The sequence below is a fragment of the Otolemur garnettii genome, unplaced genomic scaffold (assembly GCF_000181295.1).
Source record: "Otolemur garnettii isolate 467f Iridium unplaced genomic scaffold, OtoGar3 scaffold00021, whole genome shotgun sequence".
Taxonomy (NCBI): domain Eukaryota; kingdom Metazoa; phylum Chordata; class Mammalia; order Primates; family Galagidae; genus Otolemur; species Otolemur garnettii.
Window position 1 is genome coordinate 16,595,680 of NW_003852416.1, and position 10,748 is coordinate 16,606,427.

The window sequence follows — 10,748 nt, forward strand, 5'->3', positions numbered from 1 at the left end:
AAAAAAAAAAGAATGAGAGAAATATCCACTCAAAACAATAATTTAAAGATAAAATTTCAAGGCAAAAATTTAATAAGCTAATACAGAACTTACATAGAATAGTTTTTACTGAGGTTTTGGGGCAAAGAGAATTTGTTCCATTTGTCATAAGCCCTGGAAGTACTTCATTGCATTTATTATCAACTTTTGTTTTCTAATAAAATTTTCTCTTCTTAAAAACGCTCTAAATAAATGAAAAGCAATCTACATTGTGGAAAAAGGACTCATATCCTGCGAAACATTAAGGAAAAGATAAACAAGCAAAAATTTTTAAATAGGTACAATAACACAGATGAACCCCATAAATATTAAACTCAACCACTGGGGCTCACCTTTGAGGCAATTTTGCCATCCAGGAGACATCTGGCAATGTCCAGAGACATTTTAGGTGTCGCATGGTGGGGGAGAATGCTAGTGGCATCCAGTGAGGTGGAGGCAAAGGATGCTGCTAACCACAAGGCACAGGGCAGCCCTCCACAAAAAAAGAACTATCTGGTCCAAAATGCCCCCGGTGCCAAGACTGAGAAACCTTGTGTGAAGTGCAAAAGCCGCATATATATAACAATACATACTGTCCGTTTCCATTTATAAGAAGTTTCTAGAAAAGGCAAAATTATAAAGCCAGAAAGCAAATAAGAATTGGCTGGGTGTAGGACAAGGATTAACTGCAAAATGGGCCCAAGGGAACTTTCTGAGGGGATAGAAAAGTTCGAAAACTAGACTGTGTTGATGACTGCAAAACTACATAAATTTACTAAAATTCATAAAATCGTACACTTAAAATAGGTGAATTTTGTGATATATAAATATCACAAAGCTATTTTTTAAACAGGCAAATGACCTAATCAGGAATTCCACATAAACAGTATACCCAATAAGCACATAAAAAGGCATTCAACTTCATTAGTCATCAGGAAAATATAAATAAAACCACTTATATTTAACAAAATGTTAACTATAACATTAATAACAATATCATGTGTCAGTGAGGATACAGAAAATCACTTACCCTATGGTAAGAGTGTAAATTGGTACAATATCTTCTAAAGCTGAAAATACATATACCCTGTGACCTAGGAAATCTATTCCCAATATACATTCAACAGAAATGAATGCACATGTAAACTAAATGTATAAAAATATTCATTAATCATATTCTTAATATACAAAAAGGGAAATCAATCCAAATAGTGTAGAATGGATAAGCTGTAGTTTTGCATAAAATACAATACTATAAGGACAGTGCCTGTGGCTCAAAAGAGTAGGGCACCGGCCCCATATACCGGAGGTGGCAGGTTCAAAACTAGCCCCAGCCAAAAAAAAAACATCAAAACTGTAAAATACAATACTATAAAGCAAAGAAAAAGATCGAATGCCTACTATATGTAACAACATGGATGAATCTAGATATAGAAGGAAAATCAAGAGTATGGTAACCTAACAGCCAAAAGATAAGCTTTTTAAAGGAAATAATAATCAAGTGTCTCAAATGTTCTTGAGAGGTCAAGTAAGAAACAAGTATTCACTAAATTTACAGACATGAAGAATCTTAAGACCCTGGCAAGAACCATGAGGATGGGCAGGCCGTCAAGTAAATAATGCAAGAAAATGTCACAGAACTGAAGTACATGAGTCTTTGAATCGAAAGGACTAAGGGTGTAGCAAAATGAAAGGGGGAAAAAAGGCCTGCATCAAAGTATATTGCCATGAACAAGAGATAAAAGCTATTAAGAGAAAAAAATCACAAAGGATCCAGGAAACAAACTAGCATCACACTTTCAACAGAAACCCTTGAGGCCAAAAAACAATGAATGGCCAAAGTCTTAAAAATTCTAACAAACTTTAAATCTTAAAAATTCTAAGAAAAATTTATTTTTTAACTAGAATTCTATACATCAAGTATGATATTACAATAAAAACATATTAAGACAGGCAAAGTCGGGCGGCATCTGTGGCTCAATGAGTAGGGCGTCGGCCCCACATACTGAGGGTGGTGGGTTCAAACCTGACCCTGGCCAAACTGCAACAACAACAACAAAATAGCCAGGTGTTGTGGTGGGTGCCTGTAGTCCCAGCTACTCAGGAGGCTGAGGCAAGAGAATCACCTAAGCCAAAGAGCTAGAGGTTGCTGTGAGCTATGACACCACAGGACTCTACCGTGGGCAACAAAGTGAGACTCTGTCTTTAAAAATAAAAATAAAAAAATAAAGACAGGCAAAGCCTTTAAAAACATATTTTCCACAGATCCTTTCTAAGAAGGCCACTACCGGTGGTAAATAACAAAAACAAGAAGGAAATTCCAATAGGAAAAACAAAGTATTTAAGACACCCTTGGAATAGTTTATGTTCCCAAGACAGCTCAGGAAAAAATCATAACTCGTTTTGTTTTTTTTTTTTTTTTTTTTCAGGACACACAAAGAGTAACTGAGATAACCCATTATTGAGACATACTAAAAAAGATCTAAATAGAGATAAAACATGCAGAGATGACAAGATTCAATTTCCATAGAGATGTTAACTTTTCCAGAGCGCATTTAAAATTTCAATAAAGTCTCTCCAAAACACACACATGCACACACCTGTTCAACCAAGTTAATTCTAAAATGTACATAGAAGCCCTAAGGGCCTAAGGGCCAAGAATACAACTAGACAATGTGGAAGAAGAACAAGGGGAACTCTTAATCTAGCAGAAATTCATTTTAATGCTTTCCTAATTAAGATAGTGGGATACTGGTACAGGAAAAGACAGATCAATGAAAAGAATGCAGAGTGCAAAAACAGACATACGTATAATAGAGCACTGAAGAGCAGTGACGAAATATCCCCACCCCCACCCCCGTGAATAATTCTGGGTATCCAAAGGGGAAAAAAGATGAAACTGCATTCCTATTCTCATACCATTTATAAAAATCTATTCTAGGTGGATTATAGACTGGTTAAAAGAAAAGTAATAAGGCTTTTAGAATATGGGAGATTAACTTCATGATTACAAGTTAGGAAAGAATGTCTTAAACATAATACAAAGGAATTAACTGTAAAAGAAAAAAGATTGGACTATATTAAAAATCAAGAATTCTGTTCATAAAAAGACACTATAGTAAGAATGAAAAGACAAGTCACAGAATGAGAATACATTTGCAATAACTACAACCAGCAAATGGCTAAAATCTAAAATACATATATATACCCACACACACATTTTCCACAAATTAAAAAAAAAAAAAAGACATCAACAGAAAAATGACAACAGGCCAAGTGTGGTGGGTCACATCTGTAATCCCAGCACTTTGGGATGCAAGGTGATAGGATTACTTGAGGCAAGGAGTTTGAGACATGCTTGGGCAACACAGCAAGACCCCATCTCTACAAAAATTAGCTGGACATGGTATGGTGGCACACATCGATAGTCCTAGCTACTCAGGAAGATCACTTGAGCCCAAGAGCTGGAGGATGCAATGAACTAGGATGAAGCCACTGCCCTCTAACCTGGACAACAAAGTGAGACCCCAGTGAAAGAACAAAAAAGGAAAGAAACAAAGAGAGAGAGAGAGAAAGGAAGAAAGGGAGGGAGGGAGAAGGAAGATGAATAAGAGACTTGAAGACAAAGAAGAAATTCAAATTACCAATAGAAATATGGAAAGAATTACTCATTAGTAATCCAAGAAAAGTGAGCTAAATCATAATAAAAATATAATATGCCATCAGACTGTTAGAAACTACCTTATAACCCAGCAAGTCCACTCCTAGATTAAGTCTTACCAAAACTCATGCCTATGTGCACCAGCAACATGTGTGACAGCCAAAAACTGGAAGCAACTAATATATCTACTAATAGTACCATATGGTAAATAATTGGTGATATAATTGCATAATGGACTACTCTGCCACAATGAAAAGTGAACTAACTACAGCTCTAGTCAGTAAAGATGAATCTCACAAACACAATGCTGATTTTTGAAAGAGGAAGGACACTATAGAATATACTCAATATGATTCCATTCATATAAAGTTCAAATGCATACAAACTAAATTTACAAAGTCTAGGGATTCAAACCTCGATAGTAAACTTTAATGAAGAAAAGCAAATAAATAAATAACTTAAAGACAGGATAATGATTTCCTTTAGGAGAGAAAAAGGACCAAAACCAGAAAGGAAGCAGGAGAAATTCCAGGGTTTGGGCAGAATTCCTAGACCCTGACTGTTGTTCATAATTTTTTTTTTTTTTTTTGCTAAATATACATATGTTTCTGACTTTCCAATACAAAAATTGTATATTTCACCATTTTTTAAAGAAGTACACACCCATTAGTTGTTCTAAAAAAATCACTTCCATCCAGCACATAGCAAGTTCAACTTCAACCGGTTTGATAAATAAAATAGCTTTCTAAAAATGTAATCCAATTCACAATTTTATGTCATGCTTCCTTTTCTGTTAAAAATAATAGAAATCCAGAAATAATTTGTGAAGGGTATTACGTATCTTCACATATAAGTCAAAAAACCCTTGTACTATGTTTTTTTTGACAGAGTCTCACTTTGTCTCCCTCAGAGTGCTGTGGTATCATTGCTCAGCCCAACAGCCCTCAAAGTGTTGGGTTCAAGTGATTCTCTTGCCTCAGCCTCCCCAGTAGCTGCGACTAGAGGCACACGCCACAATGCCCTGCTACTTTTAGAGACAAGTCTCCCTATGCCTCGGCTGGTCTCCAATCTGTGAGCTCAGGCAATCCACCTGCCTCGGCTTCCCAGAGTGCTAGGATTACAGGCATGATCCACGGCACCCAGCCATACTTCATATTTGCAAAAGAGGGCTGGGCGAGGTGGCTCATGCCTGTACTTGGGAGTACTTGGGAGGCTGAGATGGGTGGATTGCCTGAGCTCACGAATTTGAGACCAGCCTGAGCAAGAGCAAGATCTTGTCTCTAAAAAATAGCCGAGCATTGTGGCAGGCATCTTTAATCCCAGCTACTTTGGAGGCTGAGGCAAGAGAACCTCTTAAGCCTAGGAGTGTGAGGTTGGGCTTTCAATATGGAAATTCAAACGGTTGTTAAATCAAGTTTATAAACAATTGTCTACTCTAAACCATTACATACAATGTTAAGGTTTGACAGCTTTCCCCCCCAAACAGAAGGACGTTTATAAATTCTCAATTTCTAGGGAATCTTAAAAAACAAAAACTTTTAGGAAAAAGAGGCCAAAAAGGGTCACACAAGATTTAATTTCAGGCTCGGCACCTATAGCTCAACCGGCTAAGGCGCCAGCCACGTACACCTAAGGTGGCGGGTTCGAATCCCCAGCCTGGATCTGCCAAACAACAATGACCACTGCAACCAAAAAATAGCCGGGCGTTGTGGCGGGCACCTGTGGTCCCAGCTACTTGGGAGGCGGAGGCAGGAGACTCGCTTGAGCCCAGGAGTTGGAGGTTGCTGTGAGCTGTAATGCCACGGCACTCTACCCAGGGGGACAGCTTGAGGCTCTGTCTCAAAAAAAAAAAAAAAGATTTAATTCCAAATTTTCTTTTTTTAAAAAACTCACTTCCTAGCAGCTTGGGGCAGTTAGAAGTATATAGTGAAAGGAAAAAGATGCACAGAACCCATGCAAATTTTATCCTAAAACATAGTCATCAAGCCTACAAAAATTATCCTTGACATAGTCTTATTATGTTCAACTACAAAGAGAAAGTCTCTTATTTTTCAGAAAAATTTAATTAATGTCTCACTATAGGAAAGTATGCTACTTCTTCTAAGGCCTCACAAAAGAAAACAGTACTGAGGGGGCACCCAGAGCTAAGCAGGTAGGGCACTGGTCACATACACCAGGGTTGCCAGGGCTGATGGGTTCAAACCCAGCCTGGGCCTGCTAAAACAAACAAACAAAAAAAAATAGCCAGGCGTTGTGGCAGGTTCCTGTAGTCACAGCTACTGGGGAGGTTGACTCAAGAGAATCGCTTGAGCCCAAGAGTTTGAGGTTGCTGTGAGCTGTGACACCATAGAACTATACTGAGGACAACAAAGTGAGACTCTGTATCAATTAAAAAAAAAAAAAAGAATTAAACAGTACTTTAACATTAGTATCTCCACACAATCTGCCTGTATCCGAAACCAAGAAAATGGTTTACGATATTCTTGGTTCCTTTTCCTGTCTCATCCCTTAAAATGCTATAAGGTCTGAGTGTAAACAGTGATCGGTACCATTTACTTCGCCTTTTCTACATGCCTTATATTTATTATTTCCTTTAGTACTTAGACATTGAGGAACAGACCTTACTGATGAAGAAAGTCAGGCACAGAACGAATAAGTAACCTGCCCAAGGTCACACGCTGCTTATGAGCAAGGGAGCAGAGATACAGTCCAATTCCAGAGCCAGTACTCTTAATACTAAGCTCTTTATATTCAATAAAACAACATATTAACACCATGAAAACTGCCCATGATCAGTCACCTACCAACTTCTAACTACAAGTTTCTGGATGCCTTCAGAATTTATTTTTGCCTTTCCTGGCTAACTGCATACTCACAGAATTTTAATGGGGGTCAAAAATCAAAACTAACTTCTGGGAAATATATGATATTACAGCTAAGAAAATGGACGTTCAGAGAAGCTAAAGGTTTTGTCTAGGACCACAAAGTTTGTGACAGCTAGCACTAAAACACTAGTTTTGATTCCCAGGAGTGATCTTACCACACTACACTGAAGCCCTTCCACCTCACATCTTATATAACTCTTGCTGAAACCCATACTCTACCCTCCACGCAAACATTTAAGTTTACTTTTCCAACTTTCACAGCATGCAATAGGTTCAATAGCATTTATATGTAGGTAAAATACATTCTTTCATTTCAACAAATAAACAATGTGCTAATAAGGTATGGGTGATCCCAAATGTGTATCATAATTTGGGCCCCTAATTTTATTATAGAAACATAAACACATTAACTATAATAAATGACAAGTGCTATAGCAGCCCTGTGAACAATGTATTTTGAAAGCACACAGAAAGGAATGAATGGATATTGGCCTGTGTGAAAGATGAGGACTAGGGTTTTGACAAGATGCATTCGAGGCAGGGCAAAGGCCAAGGTGTAATAGTGCTTAGAAAGTAGGAAAATGCTATCATTTCTACGAATGGATGTTAAAATAAAAAACCATACTAAATACAGCATCAAAAGACCTGAGTTCAAGTTTAAGCTGTGACTTGTGTGTGAACAATTTCTGAGTTTCAGTTTTCTCATCTGTGAAATGTAGATACTACCTACCTCATAGGATTCATGTGGGGGCCAAATTAGCTGCAAATACTTAAAAACTGCAACGTCCTGTATAAACATAAGTTACTTATTTTTGTTTTCACCTCTAGGCAACCCCATGGGCCCTGCCCCTAAACTGCGTCTCATAAAAAACCTCACCCTTCAGGATGAAAATATTCCGATGACATCACTGACATGCTCCTTAGGAGATAGTAAATAGTTAACATAAACGCCTTCAGGTTGAAATGCCATACCTCTTTCCACTGAAATAAATGTGTGTATATGTGCGGTGTTTGTATATTTTATTTCTTAAGCGCCAATATTGACTTCTAGTCAATGCTTACTGCCATATTCACTATTACCACATGCAGGTTTTCTTCTGGAAATTTTCTATCAGAAGTCCTACTCCATTTTATAGTACATTGTCAAGGAGCCAACTCGAGAGTAGACCATAAGCAGCAATCACTCTGATATGATCCCAAGAAAGTGGTTATGCATTAGTTACAGATAAACCAAACATATGCCCTGGACTCTAAAAACGGAACTGTTAGTACATGCATGCCTGCGAATGCAAAGTTACTGGACAACCATAAATCCACTGAAAAGTGGAATGAGTTTCTGATTTTCTCATTTCCTTTGAAGTTCAACAGACTGTGTACCCCTGGCTCCCTTTAGCAATCACTCCTTAAACTACACCCAGGCCCTTTTTTGTTCAACCGTAAACCCTACTTTTTAGCTACTCCTTGGATGATAAGCTAAATAAGTTTCAATGTACCACTGTAAAGTCAAAAGAAGGGACAAGAGGAGCGAAACGTCCTCGTGCCACTCCAGACCAGTGGCCGTTTTATCTTAGCGCAACTTCCCGTTTTTTCTTACCTTGTACACTTTCCCAAAGGCTCCGTCCCCCAATTCTCCTATTATCTCCCAAAACTCTTCGGGGTTCAGGTCCCTCTTCACATGTTCGTACTGCTTCTTCTTCTTCTCGCTCCCCAACTTGAAGATCTTACGGAAATTGAAGAAGGACATTTTTCCTCCCAACACAGAGTTCCTTGCACTTTAACGGCTAAAAACAATAAAAGGCAAAGTTTCTCCTCCTTCCTCTCTCTGCGAGCCCGGCGAGCAGCGGGCGGCGGCCAGCGCAGGGTCTCCCGGATCCCACAGGTCCGGCCGGGCTGTCCCCGGAGAAGGCGGGGCGGCGACTGGGGCTCCGGCCCACGGTGGGGGTGCGACGCGGGCGGCCCCTCCGCCGAGCCCCGCCCGCGGGCCACGCGGGTGGGCGCCTCGCCCCTGGCCCACCCTCTGGGGGCGGCACCTGCCCGGTCGCCCTTCCCCACCCGGCCTGGCCCGACGGGTCCGAGCTGTCCGGACGCCCGAGTCGCGGCGGCTTAGGCCCGTGGCACGGCGAGTCTCCAGGGGCGGCGGCCACTCCGGGCGACGGAAGCGACCAGCGGCCGCTGAGGCGGGCAGTCAAAGGCCAGCCCTCCCGCCTCGGACCGCGAGCCAGGGGTCTCCTCCGCAGCCGTCCGCTCCCGCGGCGCGAGGCCCGCGCGTTCCCTCGGCTCTGGGGCGCCGCCGCCGCCGCCTCCGCCTGGCTCCCTCCCCAGCCCACACAGCCTCGGCCCAGAGCGCGCGCCGCGCCGACTCCGGAGCGCGCCCGCTCGGTAACGCGCCCTGCCCAGAGCGCGCTCGCGCGGGGGCGTCCCCTCTGGCCCCGCGCACGCGCGTTGCATCCCGCGCGCTGGCGGCCCTGAAGGGATAACTCGCGTTTGGCTCAGGGTGTGAGCTGGACGCTTGTGCTCTTCGATCCTAGGCAATTGTTTCCCACTTGCCTTCCAAGTCCCAAATCCTGTCAGTTCACTGCCTTAGTGGAGCAGCCCCCGTCGGCGCGACCCTGTTGACTGTGCTAGCGGATGTTGCCTCCATTATGCATCGGGAAAATTTGTAAGGAGTGAAAGGTGAGCTGTCGGGTTGGGGCCCGAAAGTGGACTTTTTTCCCGCTCTCAAAAGCACCCCAAACACGGTACATTGAGAAGGGAGTTTGGGCTCGGCGCCTATAGCTCAACCGGCTAAGGCGCCAGCCACGTACACCTAAGGTGGCAGGTTCGAATCCCCAGCCCGGACCCGCCAAACAACAATGACGGCTGCAACCAAAAAATAGCCAGGCGTTGTGGCGGGCGCCTGTGGTCCCAGCTACTTGGGAGGCAGAGGCAGGAGACTCGCTTGAGCCCAGGAGTTGGAGGTTGCTGTGAGCTGTAATGCCACCGCACTCTACCCAGGGGGACAGCTTGAGGCTCTGTCTCAAAAAAAAAAAAAAAGAAGGGAGTTTGGAGGCTGTGAGCTTCGGCTTCGGGATCCCAGCTCTGAGATCTTGGGCCCGTAACCTCTCTGAGCCTCAGTTTCCTCACTGTGAAGTGAAGATCCTAATAGTTCGCTCCTGAAGTTGGAGCAATCAGTAAATGAGGCTGCGAACGCTCAATCTTAGTTCTTACTGCTGCAAGTGCACAGGTAAGATAGACATAGGTAAAAATTATTTAAACCCACTTCTCAAGCGATGGCTGTGACACTCCCTTGGGGGTGACCTAACTTAGCCATCTCCACAGCTGTAAACTTGGTGCCACCCTTTGTGACTCCAGCTGAACTAAGTAAGCCTCGGTAAGGCCTTCGCTTCCTGGCCTACCTTTGGCCCCCTTGGGCAGCACTGCCTGTGGGGCAGTGTGGTCGTGGGCTGGAATTGGTCAACTGGTGACCTATCTTCCTAACCTCCACCAGGGAAGAGCCCTTTCCAGTCAGTAACTCCTTGTTTTCGTGACCTCCAAGTACCTGGCAGCATTCCTGACAGTATAGAAGGAGAGCAGAGCTGGGGAATGAATGGAGGTATCCGGAGCAGAGCCAATATGGCTATTCACGTAATGCCCACCTGTAATGTCAGCCCTTTCCCAACGATTTTGCCTTCCAACCCCAAAATGGTATAACAAAACCCCTCTTCCAGAAGGAGGCTTAAATTATTTAACTTCTAAAGATGCTCCTATCTTTTTTTTTTTCTTTTCAGTTTTTGGCCGGGTCAGGTTTGAACCCACCACCTCTGGTATATGGGGCCGGCGCCCTACGCCTTTGAGCCACAGGCGCCACCCAAGATACTCCTATCTTTTAAGTGTTATTGAGGTGTACTGGTATAAAGTAAACTGCACTTTTGTATGTTTTGACAAATGTATACACCTGTGAAAACAATGCCACAATAAATGTATTTTTAATTAGTGTAATTTGTGGAAGAAATGAAGAAATGCACAAAGAAGAAAATAGTACTGTACTGCTACTACCCAGACATAACCACTGGTAAGATTTTATTGTATTTCCAAACAGGATTTTTTTGGCTATGCTATGCATTAACTTTTTTAATGTAGATGAGATTATGCAACATATAAAGGGCATATTTGGGGTAGGGTGCCTGTAGCTTAGTGGTAGGGCA

General features: G+C 42.3%; 1 protein-coding gene across 2 annotated transcripts in view; it reads right to left on the reverse strand.

Annotated features, from left to right (window-relative positions):
- The window catches only part of SLK (STE20 like kinase), a 65,761-nt gene extending 56,876 nt beyond the window's left edge, over window positions 1-8,885 (reverse strand). For both annotated transcript variants that reach the window (XM_003787192.3, XM_003787193.3), the window contains exon 1: window positions 8,159-8,885. In XM_003787192.3, the coding sequence (XP_003787240.1) occupies window positions 8,159-8,308 (150 nt within the window). In that variant the 5' untranslated portion in view covers window positions 8,309-8,885. The remainder of the gene's footprint in view (window positions 1-8,158) is intronic.
- Window positions 8,886-10,748: the final 1,863 nt, after the last annotated feature.